General features: G+C 34.2%; 1 protein-coding gene across 4 annotated transcripts in view; it reads left to right on the top strand.

Moving 5' to 3' along the window:
• The window catches only part of grm8b (glutamate receptor, metabotropic 8b), a 164,244-nt gene that overhangs the window by 122,660 nt on the left and 18,181 nt on the right, over positions 1-23,403 (top strand). For all 4 annotated transcript variants that reach the window (XM_058767697.1, XM_058767694.1, XM_058767696.1 and 1 more), the window contains 2 exons: positions 12,002-12,202; positions 22,036-22,172. In XM_058767697.1, the coding sequence (XP_058623680.1) occupies positions 12,002-12,202; positions 22,036-22,172 (338 nt within the window). The remainder of the gene's footprint in view (positions 1-12,001; positions 12,203-22,035; positions 22,173-23,403) is intronic.

Genomic DNA, 23,403 nt, shown 5'->3' with positions numbered 1-23,403 from the left:
CCAATGTGGCTGAATTACAACAATTCGGCAAAGATGAGTGGGCCAAAATTCCTCCACAGCGCTGTAAAAGACTCATTGCGAGTTATCGCAAATGCTTGATTGCAGTTGTTGCTGCTAAGAGTGGCCCAACCAGTTATTAGGTTTAGGGGCCAAGCACTTTTTCACACAGGGCCATGTGGGTTTGGATTTTGTTTTCCCTTCATAATAAAAAACTTCATTTAAAAACTGCATGTTGTGTTTACTTGTGTTATCTTTGATTAATATTTAAATTAGTTTGATGATCTGAAACATTAAAGTGTGACAAACATGCAAAAAATTTGTAAAAAATCAGGAAGGGGGCCAACACTTTTTCACACCACTGTACATTCTAAATGAACATCTTAAAGACATTTTCTAAATGTCTATTTGACATCTAAAAGGAAACATCCTAGAGACGTACTGCAGATGAGCAAACACTCTTACAGATGTAAACACACATTAGATAGACGTCTCTGAGATGTGTGTGTGATATCAGGGTAAGTGATTAATGTAAATGATGAAAGAATTTTCATAAACTATACCTTTAACATATGTTCTTATTGTTATCGTGTTCGTAAGCGACTTTTCTTCTCTGCTGACATCACCAAGGTCGCTTAAGTTTTAACTAACAGTAGTGGTATTATGATCATGGAAGAATCATTATTTGTTCACGAAACGAAGATTTTTGAACAAACCTTTTAAGTGAAGGAATCCTTAATCATTCTTGATTCATTCGTTCTGAAAGCTGTTTGGTCCATTTTCAAGTGAGTCAGTTTTCTTCACTCATTTTGTTATTTGATCTTACTTGCGAAGGTCAATTAATGTTGACTCTTCCTGGATTTGATATTTCTGACATAGAATTCCTACATAAGAACCACTTGGGATATTTTAAGAAATATTCTAGGTAACTGAAAACTTAAATTGTATTTTCGAAAATTATTCTTTGCTGAAAGCTTACAAATTTCACCCTTAGACTATAAGTTGTAATCATCTGTTGTCTATCATCAGACAAGATGCAAATCTGCATGACAAACTTGAACCTGTAGTGAAATTTACCCGGAGAAATCTTTTACCCTCATGCAAAATTCCCAAGTGTGGATGTGGATTCCTATTGAAATGATTGGATTTTGCACATGAAAATGTGCTTAACAATGGTAAATATGACCTCTGTAATGCTTTTAGGAACAGCATGTCACATGAAATACAAAGCCTGTACACTGTAAAGTTTTCCTTTAATGGATCCTGTGCCACATTGGAATTTCGCTAGCGCTCGCATCCAGAGTTCAATAAAGTCTTATGAACTACACAAAAGCTTTTTTGTAGATCGCTGCTCTCTCTGCAGACATGGTGCAGCTGTTGCTTTATTGTAAATGGCAGGTGAGACTCCAGAGGGCATGTGGGTGCAAAGAGTTTGTATTGCAGGAGCAGGTACACCCACATCCTTTCTTTTTCAGGTGCTCTGATGCTAATAACGCAGCAGTGGTACAAGTAGCCTGAGGCGATAAGCTGAATGGACCCTCACAGGGCCCTGAGTAGGCGCACGCTTACATATGCAGGGCCAGAACTCAAAGTTAATAGCACTCACATCCCTTCACCGAAACCCCTGCCATGAAACGGGCCACTTTTTACGACTAACTTATGTGCTGAGGTAGGAGTGATTATACAGGAGTGTCAACAAAACATGTTCCTTTTCGGATGAAGTGGGAAACCTGCGCGAAGGAAAGTTCTGAAAATGGATTCAGAGGTCAATAAAAGTCACAAACTTTCTGGCCGAATGCTAATGTAAGACCTCCATGGGCGAAAAAGACTGCGTCTGATGTTTGAACTTGTCTGATTGCTGGGCACGAGGTGGGTGTCCTTGATACTAACATTGTTCTCCTGTTTGGAATACCATGTAATTTGCTCGCACTGTCATTTAGGTTCATTCGCGAGCGTTTTTGTGCGTGTGTGTTCGTGCGTCGTGAACGCTTCTCTGAGTTAAGAACCACTGTGTGATAATTAGTGTTTAGTGCAAACTTCCACTCGAGCGAGGATAAGAGGACACCACGATCATTGTCAGACAATTCATTGGAGAGAACACTTTCGATAATGACTTTGAATTACCCTGTGTGCTCTCGCCGTGAGTGGACGCCGTGACTTTCGGAAAACGAGGCCACGTGGAGATCCAAGTTAAAATACCCTTCTGTATCTCAATGGCCTTGCTGTGTCATGGCCAGATCAACTGTTTTTCATTTAATGTCTCGCAAAAGAAGAAATTGGATTATTTCTGTTAATATTCATATTTAATATATTTATGAATATTTATATACATTTTAAGGTATAATTCATAGATACAATTTTTTTTTTTTAGGGAAAAAACGCTTTGTTTTTGCAGGTTTATAGATGGACAGACAGACGGACGAACGGACGGACGGGCAGACAGGCAGACAGATAGACAAATAGATAGATTTTTATTTTTAAATCAGTTTCATTGTTTTATGCAATATAGATACAATACCGTTCAAAAAGTTTGGGGTTGATAAGATTCTTAAATGTTTTTTGAAAGAAGTCTCTTATGATCACCATGGCTGAAATATTATTACAAGCTACAAATTCTTTTTGAATGTATATGCAGTGTATTAAAGGCATAAGTGGGGACATGAGAATGCACTGCTTAAAAGGAATGACCCATTAATATTCTCGTCTCACTCTGAGAGAAATCCGCTCTCAAGTAAATTCCCCGAAATGTTTGGGATTCACATGAGAGCGCCTGGCATAGGCAGCCTGTGTAATAGCGCATTTTTCAGCCCTCTCGTGCACCTGCATCACAGCCTTTCACTATGAAAAAGCATCTAAACGTGAAATGTCTGTGTCGGGTCTGAGCTCCACTCATGGTGCTCGGCACTTGCCTCGACTCTAATAGCTCCGAGCCCTTTATGCTCGAGCAAAATGGGTGTCCGCGAAAAGAATGAAAGCAAGCCAAAGACGCCTGTTAAGTGGAGGGCACTTGAAGACATTTCATAAAGTACACCTTTGTCCGTGTTTTCTTGGAAGTATCAAAATTGCATGCTTTTTGCCAAATGTCTCCTGTGAGTCACGGCAGAATTGAACGACTAAGTCTCATTCTGTTCTTTTTTGCTCACAGTACGATGAGAGGAATGTGAACCGTATTGTTGAAGTGTGCTGTCAAATCAAGTACTTTTGATTCTGAACGATGTAACCTGTGGAAGACATCCATATATGGAGAGAATCTTTTTGAACCGCACTTGAGAGCATGTTACCTTGACTATAAACCGTTTATGCTAATCCAGGCCCCACGTACTTCTGTAGAACATGAAGGCTTTCATTATTTTGTCAGACAAGATTCAGTATGTAAGTACAAAAAAACATCATTTACTATGTTATTAGTGTTATAGCTAGATTAAAAATCTAATAAATTATCATCTGTTTTACATAAGACAGCCAAGTGTGTAGATTTATGTAGACTTGTAATAAAGATTAGAATGTATTTGTCATATATGTGATAAAGCCCATTCTATATTGCTCAGAGGTTGCTCTTTTATAGCTCAGGAGACATAATTGATCCTGTCATTTTATTTCTAAAATTCGTTTGGAGAATAGATTGTAAAATGAATGTGGAAAGCATAGCTCAAATTTTATATAGAGAACTTTGATATTTGATTGCAGACTTTGGTGTCTTGTAAAATCAGAGCACAGTTTGAGACATTATGGAGATCTTTCAGATTACAGGGTGTTTTTCTCAGAAGAAACATCTGAGAAGCAGAAGACTTGAGCAAAATCTCCATTTGCTCTCCATATAATCTCATTGGTGTCTAGGAGAAACAACTGAGGCATCTTGTGTAATTTTCATTAAATTGAATTAAGCTGGCATTTATTAAGAGAAATAAAATAGAGACAATATAGTAAGAATACGGGCTATACAATGAATTTAGAACTGATAGATTGATACTGATTTTGATTGCAGATTTTGATGTCTTGGCAAATCCAAGCACAGTTAGAGACATTGCTGAGATCTCTTTTTAATGGGCTCTGAGAAACATCTGAGAAGAACATCTTGAGAAGAAGTTTCCACTTACTTAAACAAGCAAGGCATCCCGTTTGTGATTAGCATAGCTCAGATCATTTGGCCTTGGAAGAATTAGATTAGAAATGGCTGAGTTCATGTTGAGATTTCTGACTTTTAATTGCAGACTTTGGTATCTTGTCAAAACCGAGCACAGTTTGAGACATTATGGAGATCTTTCAGATTACAGGGTGTTTTTCTCAGAAGAAACATCTGAGAAGCAGAAGACTTGAGCAAAATCTCCATTTGCTCTCCATATAATCTCATTGGTGTCTAGGAGAAACAACTGAGGCATCTTGTGTAATTTTCATTAAATTGAATTAAGCTGGCATTTATTAAGAGAAATAAAATAGAGACAATATAGTAAGAATACGGGCTATACAATGAATTTAGAACTGATAGATTGATACTGATTTTGATTGCAGATTTTGATGTCTTGGCAAATCCAAGCACAGTTAGAGACATTGCTGAGATCTCTTTTAATGGGCTCTGAGAAACATCTGAGAAGCAGAAGACTTGAGCAAAATCTCCATTTGCTCTCCATATAATCTCATTGGTGTCTAGGAGAAACAACTGAGGCATCTTGTGTAATTTTCATTAAATTGAATTAAGCTGGCATTTATTAAGAGAAATAAAATAGAGACAATATAGTAAGAATACGGGCTATACAATGAATTTAGAACTGATAGATTGATACTGATTTTGATTGCAGATTTTGATGTCTTGGCAAATCCAAGCACAGTTAGAGACATTGCTGAGATCTCTTTTAATGGGCTCTGAGAAACATCTGAGAAGAACATCTTGAGAAGAAGTTTCCACTTACTTAAACAAGCAAGGCATCCGTTTGTGATTAGCATAGCTCAGATCATTTGGCCTTGGAAGAATTAGATTAGAAATGGCTGAGTTCATGTTGAGATTTCTGACTTTTAATTGCAGACTTTGGTGTCTTGTAAAATCAGAGCACAGTTTGAGACATTATGGAGATCTTTCAGATTACAGGGTGTTTTTCTCAGAAGAAACATCTGAGAAGAACATCTTGAGAAGAAGTTTCCACTTACTTAAACAAGCAAGGCATCCGTTTGTGATTAGCATAGCTCAGATCATTTGGCCTTGGAAGAATTAGATTAGAAATGGCTGAGTTCATGTTGAGATTTCTGACTTTTAATTGCAGACTTTGGTGTCTTGTAAAATCAGAGCACAGTTTGAGACATTATGGAGATCTTTCAGATTACAGGGTGTTTTTCTCAGAAGAAACATCTGAGAAGAACATCTTGAGAAGAAGTTTCCACTTACTTAAACAAGCAAGGCATCCCGTTTGTGATTAGCATAGCTCAGATCATTTGGCCTTGGAAGAATTAGATTAGAAATGGCTGAGTTCATGTTGAGATTTCTGACTTTTAATTGCAGACTTTGGTATCTTGTCAAAACCGAGCACAGTTTGAGAGGTTGAGATCTAGAGGACAATAGGTGAGATTATAAGGTTGTCGCATGAGGTTACCAAGAGAAACAAGTGAGACATACGATTTGTAATATTTTTAAAAGCTGTGTAGAAGAAGCACAATGTTTAAATGGTTTATGTTTGACTGGAGTATCACCTTTGTCTCAGATGTTTCTCCTAAAATTCCAGAGGAGAAAGAAAATAGACACAAATGAGACAAGAGTACAAGCTATAAAATGAACATGTACTGCTTAGATCATGAGAAATATTTGAGATTGGATTCTCAGTTATGTTTAATTACAGTATCACCTTTGTCTGAGACAAATGAGACAAGAGCACAGTGAATTTGATGAGAAATGCTTGAGATCATATTGAGATCTATGATTTCATAATTCTTTTTTTCAGTTTGTCTCTAGAGGTATTTTCCTCAGAAGAAACATCTGAGAAGCAGGAGACTTGATTCTCCTGAAACGTGATTTATTTAAAAGTTGTGTAGTAGTAAGTTTAAATAATTGAGTTTGGGTGGTAATACCAAAGATTTAGGTTTGAATCAAGACTTCCACATCCCATCATGCCCTTGAGCAAGACACAAGCGAGTATGGTTAATCCAGAGGGCTGTGTCTGCAATTAAGGAACTGTGGATAAAAACTTGCAAAATGATGGGTAAATACATAAAGTTCCCATTATGCAGTGCAATCATTTCATGAAAGGCTCTCATTGTAATGATTAATGTTTAAAATTATCACAATTTTTCTTGTGCCTGTGCAGAACTTCTGTCACTAGCTAGTTCATAAAACTTTCCAAAGGGTTTTCAAATGCAATTGAAGGCAATATCACAGCTTGGGATGTCAGCTACCCTCACGCTAAAACTTCAAATGAATACATGATCATTAAAATGTTGCTTCTGCAAATTATATGTGCCATTTGTATAGAGCGAGTTCTGATGATTTAATCTAGTCAGGTAGCCATCACAGCCGTCTTCAATAAATGTCTTCACGCTAAGATTTCATTAAAACTCCAAGATTTAGCATGCTACTTTTCCACCTCCCCTCATACCTTTTCAATTCTGTCAAAAAGCGGGGCAATATTACCATCCTATGCAAATGTGTGGTCTGATTTACATTCCTTTTTAATTGGAGAAGAAAAAATGCACCTAACTCCAGAGACTGAAGTTATTCTGCCGTTGAGACAACCACATAAGTAGCAGCTCATAAAACATATGCCCATTTGTTGACGTTCACTTCAAATTGTCATTTTTAATAAGGAAAATGAGAACATAATGAATAGAGGTGCTCCAGCTACGAGAAGCTTTAGTTCCACTTCCTCATTACTGTGAAATGTTCCATAGATTGACACTGACAGGATTCCCAAAAACTCTAAAAGTCAATTGGATTGTAAATTAGGTGATTTCTGTCATGCTATGGTCCCTGTGCAGTTAGGAGTTACTTCTTCATAATGTCTTTGTCAGTTGTACTCAAGCTGTGTTGTCTATAATGGCATTTTTTCCTCCTTCCTATCACTTCTGTGAGCAAAAAGGACATTTTGAGAAGCTTCCTGTTTAGTTTAGATTTCATATGTATTTTCAGAAGCTATTAGAGTCACATTACACTTCAGAAATCATTCTAATTTGCTGCTAAAGAAACATTTCTTATTTTTTATAAATGTTGAAATGTAATATTTTTGTGGAAACTGTGATATGTGTATGGATTTTTTGATGAATAGGAAGTTCAACAGAACAGCATTTGTTATCAGCATATATATATATATATATATATATATATACTGTATGTTAACATCATGTATGTGTTTAGGCCTGTCGCAATAATCAATATATCAACTTATTGCACAATATATGTACATGACCTCAATAATTTTTGGTGACAATATATTGCCCATTATATTTACATAAAAATTAATGTCGCCATGTTTTTTGCATTACACTTGCACCTGTGTCTTTTGCAGCTTCTCGTGCATAACGTGGTGTAGTCATGATGTGCTAGTTCAAATGTAAAAAAATACTTCTACAAAAAAGTTTAATCTTCAGATATGGCCTTGTTTAGGGATCTGTGCATTTGTGCATACGGACATCTGACTGCCAAGTAGGGATTGTGTTTTTCAGCACTTTTTGTTCGAAAATGATTATTTACTATTTACTGAAGTTTTTCAAGGTATCTATTATTTTCATATATATATGTAACATCATGACCCCAAAGAGGGAAATAATCAGGCAGAAGGCGGTAGTGAAGCCTTAAACATATTTATTCAAAAGAAAATAATATAAACATTAACATGTTAAAAGGATGCTGCAGACCATTAATACAATTACCCACACAGAAAAGTAAATAAAAAGAAAATAAAATAGAAAAAAACAAATAAAACCCGCAGATGGCCACAGGTTACCTAGGTTGTGAAGACAAGAAGGGCATACAAACCAATGTGCTCCCACTGCAACCAAGCTCACGGCAAATCACACTGCAGACCTAAAAGGAAAGGGAAATAAGGTGACCAAACCACCACACCACTGCAATCCACCAGTGAAGGCAACCCCGCAGCCACCGTCAGGTCAAAAGAAATCTACAACAAAAAAACAAAACATACAATAATATTAACAGTGGGTAATGCAAATAGAACAAGTAAGTCAACCCTATAAGATGACTATGATCTATTTAGTCACTTTTTTTGTCTTTGGTGTGACCTCAGTTCTCCCTCAACCAACTCTGGTCCAACATCCAACCAAAAAGGAAAAAAAACACAATCTCAACAATAATTCAACCGAAAATAACGGTAATCGTGCATCCCTGTAAGGGAAAACACAATCAATTACTAAAAAGAAATATTTTACAATATAAAAGGAAAAGTCACATACCCAAACCATTTTAAAAGAAACTAAACAATCAAGAAAAACATTAAAATAATTAAAAACATTTAAAACTCCCTTTTTAAACCCTATAAATAAAAATAAAGATAATATACCTCTACCATCCGTTATTTTGGGTTATGACACTCGGGTAACCATCCAGCCACAATACTAAAAACAAACAAAATAACATGATTAATAAAACACGTGTTAAAACACATGGCCACGCAATCATCGGCTAATAAAACTACTACCTCCTAACGATGCACCGTGTTCAACACTCAACAATGTTCCACTCTTTGACATGTAACTGCACAAACGATCCTTACATTTGGTCTATTGCCACCATGCAACACGTAAACCAGCTTGGATCTGGCGCGACTTCCATTCATAAATCGTCAGCGGAGACCAAAGGGCGGAAATGGAAGAACAGATCTCATCACTTCCTTTTATAGAACTGAAGCTGATGGGATTTGTAGTTCCTGAAACACGCCCGTTACATATATATATATATATATATATATATATATATATATATGTATGTGTATATATATATATATATGTGTGTGTGTGTGTGTGTGTGTGTGTGTGTGTGTGTGTGTGTGTATATATGTATGTATGTATGTATGTATATATATATATATATATATATATATATATATATATATATATATATATATATGCGTGTATATATATCTATATGTGTGTGTAAAGACATTTATGTTGGTATAATAATAATGATAATACACACACACACACACACACACACACACACACACACACATATATATATATATATATATATATATATATATATAAATATATAATTATTATTATTTTACCAATTTACTGTCACCTTATAATATCAAGGAGACTTCTGGTTATTTATTGATGTTAATTTATCCAAATGCAAAGTCAAGGTAAGCGCATTGTGTTTTGGGATATTGCACAGTCACAAAATTAGCCCAGCAGATGTCAGTCAATTTCTGACATTTCGTCTCTATCGTGACGCTTTAAAAAATGATGAGCAACTGCAAATGTAATGTCACTCCATTAATGGAAATGTATTCGAAGCTGTCAGAAGCAAAAATGGCCTCTGATGTTGTCCCTGCTTTTTTTTTTTCTTCATTAATCTCTTGATGAAAGAAAATCTCAGTAATTAATTTGTCATTTATCTAATTTTCCCATCTAGCCACGGCAGAGCTGTGTTCGTCTGCCGCGAAACGACGATATGTGTTGGTCTCGTCCGGGGCAAATTGAATTAGGCCTCGTAAATGAAGTTTAATTAAGATGCTGGTTTTAATGATTGGGCTCTGTGTCCTCTACATTGCCACTCATCACTCATTTAGACAAAAGATCCTTCCCTCTCATGCCTCCAGACATTTTCAGCCTTCAGATCTGGGACTGCTTATGAGACTAATGTGTGTTTGGACTGCGTTTTATGTACAGAATGGCTTGGCTTGGCTTAACTGTATGCATCAAGATTGGCCACTCTGCCTTCCAAGACGACACTTTTAAAATGTTATGGGTTTAAAAAATGAATGTTCAACTTCAGTTTCACAGTGGATTTTTAGTGTCACTTGCCTGTTCAAAACTCACACAACTTGGATGTTGTGGGTACTTGCAAAGGTGTTTCTAAAATGTTTCAGAATGCATTTCTGTTTTATATTATGTTGCATATTATATTATATTGTGTCAAACTGTGAATTTGTGAGGTGGTGAGGATTTTTCACTGACTTAAGTTACACTGTTACGCCAGTAGCAACAAATGAGTGTTGTTACAAGTGAGTCATTAACTCATTCTTTCAACCAGTTCAAATTCAAATTCAAAAACATTGATTCATTCTGAAAAAATCTCTGTGAGTGAATCACTGAATTATTCACTCAAACACTCGTGTGATTACGAGGAATGAACACAAGTCACAGAATCATTCGTCCAACCCATTTGTTCAAAAAACTTGATTAATTCAGGAACTTCACTACTTTGTGTTTGTCAGATGCTCACAACGGTTCTGCTGTAGCTTTGGAAATATTGTTGCTGATGGAGCAAAAATGGACAAAGTAACTGGCGATATTGTGTCTAAAATGGAAGTAACAGTCATGTTTATCTGACTGTTGTATAAAAGCAGTGTAACACTGTTATGGCAGTAGCTGGCAACATGTGAGTGAGTCATTAGCTCATTCTATCAGGTTCGTTTAAACAACTTTGATTCTAAACAGGCCTCTATGAGTGAATCACTGAATCATTCACTCAACAGATTTGTTCAAAAACAGATTCCTTCAGAAATATGTCACTGTTGTTATGAGTGTGTTATTGAATCATTCACCCAACCAATTTGTTACAAAAAAAAACTGAGTAATTCAGGCGCATCAATACTGTGTGTTGTTCAGATACTTGCAAGAGTTCTGCTGTGGCTTTGGAAATATTTTTGTTGACGGAGCGAAAATAGACAAAGTTGTCAATACTGTGTCCAAAACATCAGTGGCTTAATATTAATGTCTTGTTTATTTGACTGTTGTGTAAAAGCAGTGTCACACTTGCAATTGTGTGGTTGTTAACATGATTTGAGTAAGATGTTTTGTTAGGGTTAGGGTAACAAAAAGCAGGATCTTTCAAGCCCAGTACCACCTTAAATCCCCTGGGGTCTCATACCCATGTTCGCCAGCCAAAGTTCACTTCATTTCTGCAGTCAAGAGCCTTATTTCAAGTTCATAGTCCAGTCTTTGCTTGAGATTAAGTGGTTTAGTTTGTGGCATTTTCTAAAGATACCGTGTCCAAGATCACTTTAATGTGTCTGAACCCAGGTGATTCATTAAACCAACAAGACGAGTTAGTGCTCCCTCTGGTGAGATAAAAGCTTTGCATTCAGTTGAGTTGTAGACTTCGGCCCACTACCGAGACGCATTGTATTTCATTCTCTGTAAATGAGTCCCTATAAATTCCAGCCTGACAAGTTCAATGATTGAGCACTCCGATTGGACCTGTTAATTTGCTCTCCGCTTCTGACCATTTTTAAAGCTCCCCTTTGTTTCTTTACGCAGGATTTAACATAAATGAGGAAATGGAGATATCAACACTCCACAATTAACTCCAGATATTATAGAGAGTCATGGCAGGGTCGGCTTTCAGATTATGCATGTGGGTGATACTGATAACATTTGAGTTAAAGCCAAGAAAAGTTGAAAAAAGTGACCGTGTTCAAACTCAGGGTTTGGAGGAAAGTTATACAATAGTCTTTGCAGTAAATTCACACTCGTATTGTTGTTGGTGTTGTTTTTGTCATTTTCTCTAGCTAACCTCAGTGGAAAGGTCACTCCAGTCGGCGCTAATAAACTAATTATCACAGAACACGGCATGAATTCATCATTAGGCACTGAGGCATTGTGTGAATTAGTTTGGCATGCTTCGGAAAATGGAAATTGCATTGGAAATCCTTTGAAAAGCTTTGCAAATAAATTAAACTTGCATATAAATTAATGCCTCCATCCAGAGTCAGCGAAGAACTTGCACCAAGCCTGTCACTTGGGCATTTTTAGGGAAATAAATGAAATGCAGGATCTCTCTTATGAGCCAGATTTGAACACTTTTGCATTGGACTCATGTTGTCTTTGTTCTTTTTTGCAGGATTGGAGAAAGTCGGCAGGGACTCCACTTATGAGCAAGAGGGAAAGGTGCAGTTTGTGATGGACGCGGTGTATGCCATGGCCCACGCGCTACACCGCATGCATCGGGACCTCTGCTCGGGATATCCAGGACTTTGTCCACGCATGAGCAACATAGATGGCAAGGAGCTGCTGGGATACATCAGAAACGTCAGTTTTAATGGTGAGAAACATCCTCTATTATAATACATTATTCTGCTACTCGGTTTAATTGGATTGCTGGAAAGCACACTTGAACCTCAACCCCGATTGTTTAATTAATTAGCATAATTTTTAACAGCCACCTTTGTTCATAATCAGAAATGTTTGTACTGTAAAATCGAACAGCTCCTGTTGTGTATTCAGAAATGTTTTAATTTGTACAAGTTCTTAATCATTACAATTATTATTTTTGTTTTGATTTTAATTTAATTAGCATTTTTATTGTTACTTAAAAATGTTACAGTAAATGTGAAATATAGATGAATAATAATAAATAATAAGAAGAAATATAAAAACTAAAAAAATTAAAACAAGTTTTAAAATAATCTATTAAAAAGTTTGTTGAATTAGTTGATTATTTCATTAATTTTCATAATTTATCAGAAATGTTAAACTTTGAAATCACACAACCCTTGTTGCGTATACATAAATTATTATTTAATAAATTATAAAATTTTATTACTTTAAATAACCATTTTTATTGCTACTTAAAATGTAAAATTTTAAATGAAAACTTTTAGTATTCTGAAACTTCAACCCTGTCATATTTTTTTAAAAGCCACCTTTGTTTATCATTAAAAAAAAATGTACATTAAAATTGCACAGGCATCATTGTGTCTTAAAAAAAGTAAATTAAATTTAAGAAATTGTTTGTATTTAATTGTAATCAGTTCTTAATCATTTATGTTTAGGATGAGGAATCAACTTGTTTCAATTTTTCTTTTAAATATTAGGCTATTTTTATGATGTTTGTTTCCAACTGTTCTGGAATGTCTATATCTGCCAAAATTAGTAAATAAATAAAATAAAAAAAAATAGAGAATTTATAATATAAAAATCAGAGGCGTTTTCATGACGCATGTCTTGTTTACAGTCAGCTGTGGTTTTCGAGCATGTAATTAATTGTTTATATAGAGAGAGAGAGAGAGAGAGAGGAGTTATAATCTAATAATACAGTTACTTTAATAATACAGTTTCTGTTCTGCTGATTTAACAACAGGCTTAACTGTTTTCCATGTAGTGTTCATTCTCTTCTCTCAAATGACTAAATGAACCAGAATCATTCAGTTCCCTACGGTCTGTCTGTGCTCCTCTGAGGACAGTTCTGCATTCTGCTATATCCTTTCTCCCTTTCATGAACTCCTCACCTCAGCTCATCTGCACACACTCACACGCGTCTCTTTTAGAAGACCTTTTTACGCTGCTACATTTTCTTACTTCATGCAGTGCATCAAAACTTCCTCTGTACAGGGTTCCCTTTTCTTGCTAAATCATTTTTGAGTGATCTTCTCCAAAACCACGTCTCACACATTTTAAGCGATTTGAGCTTTTCCGTTCTGTTTAACTTCTTTTTAGCCTTTTTCTTTTATGTAGATCAGAGGGATTTCTGCAGTAATGCAGATGGTGACGTGCCCACTTCCTCTGCTTTCTCTTACAGTCTCGCTCCTCAAACATTTTAAAGCATTTGCGGCAATGTTATAATCTGATGAATAACGCAAAGTTTAACAGTATGTACCAGCATTCACAATCCATTTTACATCTGTAATACGACACATTTCTATGTGAAAAAGCATACTTGAGGCAACATTGTTGGTGTGAGTCTTGATTTTATCCATTGTTATTTGATTGGATTGTGAAAATGCCTTCAGAACTGAATGTTTGACTCATTCCAGGCATGAAAGAATGCATTTCCTCAGTTCATTTTGCTGCAAGAATTTAATGATTCCCATTATATATATATTTTTTCTTCTTTTGATGTGGTTGAGTCATTTGGTCAAACATTTATGCATACTGCTCTATTCTGCTTCATGTACATTTCAGTGACTAAAAATGAATAAGTGAATAGCTTGGTTTGACCAGTTTCACATTTGCTTTTGGAACCAAATTCATTTGTACATTTAATGATGCTGTAAAGTCTTTGAAATAAAACAGTTTAGATGCAGTTTCAAAAAACAGGATATCTTTTACACTCTGCTAGCTTTGAGATTAAATGAAAATAAAAATAAAACCAAATAATTCAATTACATCAATCACTTTACCAGTATTATTATAGATAGCAATATCTGTCTGTCTGTCTTTGGAAAAACTTTATTTTAAGGTGTCCTTGTTACACGTTATGTGTACTTACTATTATAATAACAATTAATTTGGAATAATTACACTGTAAAAGTGATGTTAACTTAACTTAAAAAAATTGAGGAAACCTGTTGCCTTAAAATTTTTAAGTAAATGATAATTAAAAAAAAAAATTAAGTGAATTGTCAAGTTCACTTAACTTTTTTTAAAAATTATTATTATTATTTACTTAATTTTAAGGCAACGGGTTTCCTAAATTTTTTTAAGTTAAGTCAACTTATCACTTTTTACAGTGTACATGCAAGTAACCCTAACTATATGCAAGTGTATGTAGTTAATTAAATGCCTATTACTCAATGTTAATTGTATAATTACACTGTAAAAAGGAGACCTTAAAATAAAGTGTAACCCTTGTTTTTATTATTAAGTTTAAGTTTAAGTTTTAGTTTATTTGTTTATTTTAGTATTTCAGCCATGTTATAGTTAGCTGAGACTAAAGCAAACAAACTTTAACATATATATATATATATATATATATATATATATATATATATATATATATATTCATATTCACATTCATTATATATATAATTTTCATGTGTATATATGTATTTGTATGCACATGTATATATATATTTTTCAATAGTTATTTTAGTTTGTTGAAGTCTGTTATTTTAGTATTGATATACTATTACAATATTGTAGATTTTATTTATATATTGAATTACGTTTTTATAGTTTTAATAATTTGGACAGAATATTTAATTAGTATTAATATTTATTTATATATATATATATATATATATATATATATATATATATATATATATATATATATATATAGGCCTAATTTTTATTTTGTTTTTCATTTGAGTTATTTTAGTATTCAAGTTAATATTTGATAAAAACTAGGCAACTAGCTGAAATAAAATAAGTTTAAGTTTTTTTTTTTATTTCTGTTTATTTGTTAATATTTATTTTATTTCAAGTAATAAAAATGTTTTTGTATGGTTTTATAGTTTTATTTAACAATAATAAACCTGCAAATAACTTGATATAATTACATCGCATTCTGATTAATTCATCAAATGAATCTTATGCCAATACTTGCTAAGAAATTATTAGATCATTTAAAGGTTCAGGAGGCTTGTGGGAGTTTATTTTAGATAGATAGATAGATAGATAGATAGATAGATAGATAGATAGATAGATAGATAAGTGTGCTAAATTAATATATTACATTGGCAGGCCTCATTAGAAGACTGTGACTGAAGAATATGTAAATAAATAAATAAATAAATAAATAAATAAATGCAGGAAGGATTTTATGACTTCTAGGGTGAAACATGGCCAGTTTGGTCCTCAGCGTAATGAATGTAAAACCGTGTCTTGAAGGGTTTTATGTCTCTGCACAAATAACTGCGTTAGGATGGACGTGACCGCAAGCGCATACTAGTTTGGCTGTGCTCAGTCATTTGATGCTAAACTGTTGATGTTTACGTTCAGCCGGATTCATGAGTCAAATGTAATGCAATGTGTAATGTTTAATTTGTTTGACAAAACACATTTCAAATGCTGCTTTTGTGTTTTGCATTCATTAACATTCAAAGCGCTGTGTGTGTTCGTCTTGCATTCATGAGTGTGTGTATTTGTGCATATATGAGCCATCATGTGTGTTCAGGATTATGTGATGCACATCTGACATCTCTATTCTGTGTTTTTTTTTTTTTGCATGGACCACTTGATCGAGGCAGTAAGGGATGTTTTTCTAATCAAGTCAATGATAAAAGCAGCAGATCTGGGGAGTCGAGCATCAACCCCACAACCTTTAGCCCAGAGCTATGACAGCCACTGTGGCCAGCAGGCAATTGCCAAGTCAACTGCAATCAGATGCACTTCAGTGGCTTCATACATATGCTTATTTTTAGATATGTGTTAGAGTAAAATGAACATGTCTGTCATGCTCACACCAAATATCATGTAGTTATTATGCTGTACGTGTGTTGTGTGCCTTCCATGCCTGGGATGTAGTGGCCAACATAAAGTAGGTATAATACTCAATTTTTTAAAATTTATTCTTAAAAAGGAGAAAATATATTTGCCAATAATGTGAAATAAACTTCAATATATATTAAAAAGTTACCTTTATAATATAATTTAATATAATAATTTATTTTTTGGTGTTGTTCATGTCTTTTATTCTATTTTATTTTATTTTATAAAATTATTTTTTAAATTGTTTTCTATTGTTAAATGTAATTTTTTTGTATTATTTTACTTTCAATGTATTTTCCATTGTTTACTTTTCCGTGTTTTTTTTTATTATTTATTTAATTTTCTAATAACTTTTCTTTCAATGTGATTTTGTTTCAAATTATTTTATTTTATTTCATTTTATATTATTTTTTATTTTATTCTTATGCATACTGAAGGAAACTCAAGTCCTGTCTTGTTTATATATACTTTATTTGTCCGTATGTTTTTGGTTTTGTGTGTTTTTTAATAGTAATAATATTTTTAAATAATAATAATAATAATTAAGAATTATTATTATTATTGTTGTTGCTGTTGTTCTGTTGTTGTTATTTATTTTTTATTTTATGGTTACTAAAGGGAACTCAAATCCCTTATATATTCTATAATATATATTCCCTATTTACCCATGCCTTTTTATTTTATTTTATTTTATTTTTCATACTGAAGGGAATTCAAGTCCTGCCCATTACAGACATTATTTTGCAAATATATGCTGATTTAAAGGTATACAATTAATGAAAATACAGTAAGATAGCATTCAATGTTTAGGAAGCAGAAGAACTCTCTCAAGCTAGTCAAAGCGTCTTAATAGCAAGCGATTGATTATAGAGTTGACCTGGAAAGATTTCATTGTGTTTTCATCTCTATTATCGATTTTCTCAGCAGCTAAGTGAAAACAGATTATTAAGTAGCTGGATAATGGTTGAATAAATGGAGGACAGGGAAAGGACGTTGCGAGCATTTGCTGTGAGCGTATCGGCAGCTAATTGTCTTTATAAAGAGCAGAAAAATCAATACAGGGAGATGAGTTCAATAAACAGTGGATTGTAGGTATCTAAGGTTTCTCTTTAATATGTAATGCTTGGAAAAGGGCATCATCACTACACATCAGACAGCTGAATTAATTGAAGAATTAACCTTTTGACAAGGCATGGACTTCCTTCATTTGTCTGACATGAAGGTGCTCTGCCGTCAAACTCTGGCATGAGATCAAGTATAATCTTTAGCCTGAACAGCAGGCATGTTTTTATGCTGCGTATGGAGTTGTAATGATTAACCTGCATGTAAATTTGTGTTAGATATAGAGTTTAAGGCTTGTGAATTCTTACGCTTGTCTTTTTTCCTCGTCGGTTGTCTTGCATTATAAGCAGTGGCTGTATGAAACTAGATCTGATGTCAAGGGATTGAGTTATCAGAGGACAGATGTGATTCTACAGTATCAGGTCACTGTAAGGCCAGCGGTCTGGAAATTGGTTTCTGTGCTTGGTTCAATTTCTTGGTCCAAGCCAAAGTTTGATTGCACTCTCCCCCTCTCTTTTTACATTATGTTTACATCATGGCTGTGAATATATATATATATATATATATATATATATATATACACACACACACACACACACACACACACACATATTAGTGGGGTGTAACAATACATGTATTTGTACTGAATTTTTGGTACGGGTCTATTTTCCCCAACAAATACATGTTTACCGAACAAATACAGCATTGTTTTAATCACTGCATGAGTAAAACTTCACTGGAAACTTCCAGTTTTATATATTGTTTCTTTTGATAAAAAACAAAGTCTCCTCTTTTAAAATATGTGCATTTTTTTCAGGAAATTCAAACAATAAATATTCAGTTTATACAGCAGCGTGGAGCACAAGTGATCGCGATCATCCCTTCCTCTTTACTACTAGTTTTACTGTGAAATAAACATGAATGGGCATCTCATGCCTCACGTAATCGCTCAATCAGTGTTTCTACCATGGAATGACGTCAATAACATAGCTTGTAAATAAAATGTCAGGTAGCATTTCATTTACCTCAGGCCAGTCATCGGTGTCAACAGCTCGTTAGTTCCCTAGAGAAATGACGTCTAGAGAAGAGCATTTTGCGAAATATTAGACTATATAGCTACTCATATTTTTACTTTACCTGTTGATGTCTTAATTATGTTTAAATAAATCTGTTATGAAACAAGTTAAGACAGCCGGTACTCAAACTCAGAATGGCCAAAACACAGCGGTACTATTTTTCTTTTATTTTGGTTTTCATTCATTTTTATTATTTTATTTTAGATCTCCTCTAAGTTTCTTCATTACTGTCTCTCTCACCTCACTTTATCAGTTGTTCTTCTACATATTCGCCCCCTAGACTTTGGGCAACTCATGTGTCTAAAGACCAAGCCTCAGGAAGTTCAAATCACATTGGCATAGACCTCTCAGAAGACGGAGAGAACACTCTAATCCAATTCAGTGAACCAGCGTAAGGCTCAGATGTCTTCACTTTTGCCAAGAACACAATGCTAGTGGCAAGGGTTTTTTCAAATGTAGTGACACAATTGGCCGCGGTCCATGCCTGGTGGACGGTATTGGAGATGCACCCTACAGAGATGATCTTTCATGCTTTCCACATGACTGAACGTCCTCCTTAAAGCAAAAACTGTCTTATTTACCATTTACTCGGGCTGCGTTTCAATGGAATGAGCGTCTCGTGCATTCAACTTTTGTTGATTAGGTTAGCACTTCCCGTAAGAGAGCTGGCAAACACACCACTTGAGCATGAGCTCCATCAAATAGCTATTAGTATGAATGTCCCTCGAGTCCGCGAGGTTGTCGAAGGCGTTTCCCTCACAGGAAATTAACTAAGATGTAGCGGTTCAAAAGTAGCCCACTTCTAACACATGGGAATTGTGTATGTGGCCCTACTAATCAAAGCTGGGACTCCAGGAGTTTATGGAGTTGTCAATTCATCACATATGCTGTCATGATTCACATTTTTGATCTTCTGCGCCGAATGCTCATATGAACTCGTTCGCCTTTGTTCTTTTAAATACGGCACACTTGAGCTGATTCATTGTTGATGCGGAATATTAGCCACGGTGTGTTATAATGAGATACATCTTCAGGCAGGAGTGATTCACTCCACTGCGGATGATATTTGCAATGCATGTACTGTGAAAAGTAATGCCGAGATCAAGTCAAAACTTGTGCCTACACGCCGCGCATAAATTACAGTAGGCCGGTTCGTTCATTATAGGCACGTTCCCTCTCCATGTTCAGCTTTCCACAGGCCACTTTGAATTAGCACTGTCTAATTGCAAGTCTTGAGAATGAGGTCTAACCTGTGATTAAACCAAGACTTGGCTTAATCAAAACATCTCCTCCACCCTTTAATCATTTCTTCTGTATTGTCACAGTCTTCGTACGAGGTGTTTGGATTGCGAGATGCCACAATCAAGTTGTTGATTGGAGAATGGTCAATGTCCTGCATCAAGATGAAGAGGCTTACGCCAACTTTGTTCTGAATTCATATTTTACAGCACAGAACAGAAGCAATGCACAGATAATTTATTTAAGGGATGGTGTGTGATCCGCCTTCTGTTGATCTCTAGTGGTATTTCTCATCATTATCATTTTCTAAATAACTCTTACAGTTTTTTTCAACTGCTTACGCACAAAATCTTTACTTGTCACACAATTTCTGACACCTGACATTCGAACACCAGAACCACACACCAAATCTGCAAAACCATACACTAATTCTTGGCCTTTGACTCAGTTTTCAATTTAAATTCTCAGATTTTTTGCAAAATACAACACAGTTCTGTATGTAACACAAAAATCTAACAGGAATTGATATTATGGCAAAGGTGTTTGCAAATTTTGGCTTTTGAGATGTGTTTGTGAAATTTTGAATGCAGTGCTTCATTTTGCAAGTGATGTGAAGCATTTTGACTTTTGTTTGTGAAATTCTTGGATTTGTGTGTAAAGTAAAAAAAAAAAAAAAAAAAAGTTTTGAAAATGTAAGCAGTTGAAAAAAACCTGTAAATGTTACATTCATGATATATTCCTATCTTTGTTTTTGTGAGTTTTTTTTAATTGTGTTTTGTTGTGGTGTTTTTGTTGAATTTTGTTTTATTGTACTGTGTTTTGTTGTGTTGTGTTTTGCTTTTTATTTTGTTGTGGTGTGTTTTTTGTTTTTTTGTGTTGGGTTTTTTGTTGTTGTGGTGTGCTTTTCTTGTTGTTTGTTTCAGTATTTTTGTGGTGTTTGTTTTGTGTTTTATTGTGTTGTGTTTTTGTTGTGTTTTATTGTGTTGTGTTTTTGTTGTGTTTTGTTTTCGGTTTTATTTTGTTGTGTGTTGTATTGTGTTTTGCTTTTGTTTTGTTTGTTGTGTTTTCTGTTTCATTTAGTTTTATTCTTTTGCATTTTGCTATTCTTTATTTTGTTATGTTTTGTTGTATTGTGTTTGCTTTGATGTGTTTTATGTTTTATTTTGTTGTATTGTGGTTGCGGTGCTTGTTTGGTTTTGTTATGTTTCGTATTCTATTGTGTTGTTTTGCTCTTTGTTTTGTTATGGTATGTTTTTTGTGTTGTCTGCTTTTGTTTTGTGTTATTGTGTTGTTGTGGTGGTGTTTGTTTTGTGTTTTATTGTGTTATGTTTTGTTATATTGTGTTTTGCTTTTCTTATGTTTTCCGTTTAATTTTGTTGTGTTTTGTTGTTTTTGTGTTTTGCTTTTTTCGTATTCTGTTTTGTTGTGGTGTTTCTTTAGTTTTTTTAAATAGTTTTGATTAGTTTTTTTATTAGAAAAACTCAAATAAACACTCTTAGGTGTTTATTTATTTATTTCTTTTGGGCTGTAATAATGCACAGTTTTTGTCATACAAATACAGTACACTAAATTGTGAAAATTGACCATCACCATGCCACAGTCTGCAAAAATGTCACCTAAAGTAACTTGTGCTGTTGACTTTATTTGATCAGTCCTTTTACTTCATTTGTGAGCTCTAACCTTGTCAGTGAATTGGCTCGTTTGGAATCGTTGCCTGGCACGCGGTTGCATCTTAAAAGATAACGTGTGTGCAGAGCGTGCGACTCTGAATGAGTAATCTGATTATTTTGTTGCTCGAGGTGTGTCGTAACAGCAAGCAGCATTTCCTGTGGAATCCTCCAGGCCCACTCCACGGCTGACTGTATGCAGGTGTTTTAATAATGCATGATTCCCTATCTCGAGAGATGCTCATTTGATACAAACTTTCCCTCCTCACGAGCTGCTCTGTATGCCACTGAAATTGCTCATCTGAGACGACTCTCGTAGGCCCGACAAAACTCACCAGGGCTTCATAATGATGGAATGATTTTGTATAATAACAGATAACAAATGAAGACGATCCTCTCATGCTTTGTTAGCAGTTCACTAAATTGTTTTGTTCAGAATAAGACCCTGATTTCATTTTTAGCTTATCACTGATTGTAATTTATTCATCTTGTTGGTTGAATGGATCTGGAGCATTATGCGTACTTTGTTTATGCAGAAATCCTGATGTTTTTATGTCTCAAGTAATGTCTGATGTGTTTATGGATTCATCTTGGCCATGGGAGATTATGTAGCTGAAGTCATCTGATTCAGGATTTCACAAGATACGAAAATCATAATGTTGTTCCATCTCTTCGGACAGGAAGTGCCAAGACCCTAGTGGTGTTTAATGAAAACGGAGACGCCCCTGGACGATACGACATCTACCAGTATCAGATAACAAACAGGTCAGCTGAGTACAGAATCATCGGCCACTGGACGGATCAACTGCATTTAAATGTAAGGGGTTCATCTACGTTCTTTTTCAAGTGTACTTAAATATTAGATGCTGCCTATAAAATAGTTATTTGCTTTGATAATGATGATTATGGTGTAGATGACTGTCATAATGATTATGGCAATTACGCTGTACAATTAGTGGTGTTGAATTAACACCCGTAATTCTGAAGTAATTTTTGCTTCATAGACGTAAAATTAACTGTGTATGTGCTGCCATTGATGATGATTTATACTACTGTTTAAAAGTTTGGGGTCAGTAGGATTTTTATTTGAAAGAAATTAATACTTTTATTGAGCAAAGATACATTAAATTGATCACAAGTGACATTTACAGTGTTAAAAAAAAGCTTATAAAAAATGCTGTTCTTTTGAACTTTCCGCTCATCAAAGAATCCTATAGAAAAATATATTGGTTTCTGTGACTGTTTTCAACATTGATAATAATAATAATGATAATAATAAACGTTTCTTGAGGAGAAAATCAGCATAGAGTGAATTCTGAAGGATAATATAACACTGAAGACTGGAGTAATGATGCTGAAAATTCTGCGTAGCATCACAGGAATAAATTACATTTGAAAAATTATTCAAATAGAAAACAGTTAGTTTAAGTTGTAATATTTTTTCACAATACTTTTACTGTTTTTTACTGTAAATTTGGTCAAATAAATGCACACCTTGTTAATCATAACAAGCCTAAGCTTTTGAACAGTAGTGTAAATTATATTATATTATATAATATATGATATTATATTTAGTGCTGTCAAACAATTAATCACGATTAATATATATATATATATATATATATATACAAACATGCATGTATATATTTAAGAAAAATATGTTATGTTTATATATTAAATATATTTATATATAATATAAAAATTAATAATATAAATATATAAATGTATATACATTTAAATATTTTCAAATATATATACTGTATGTGTGTGTATTTATATATACATAATAAATAAACAGTACACACACATATATTATGTAAACAAAAACTTTTATTTTGGATGCGACTAATCGCGATTAATCGTTTGACAGCACTAATTATATTATATTATATTATACCACGGTCTGTCTGAATACTCGATTCTAGTGTTAATGAGCCATAATTGACGAAAATAACTGTCATTTTTATCTGTCCAGTCAAATATTGTGCTGCAAACATCATTAACAGCTTAAACTTGTCAATGCAGGTAAATGACCATGGTATAAGCTG

This window comes from Onychostoma macrolepis, chromosome 25 (genome assembly GCF_012432095.1).
Source record: "Onychostoma macrolepis isolate SWU-2019 chromosome 25, ASM1243209v1, whole genome shotgun sequence".
Lineage (NCBI taxonomy): Eukaryota > Metazoa > Chordata > Actinopteri > Cypriniformes > Cyprinidae > Onychostoma > Onychostoma macrolepis.
Note: the sequence above shows the minus strand (reverse complement) of the source record. Positions and strands in the feature narration are given on the sequence as shown.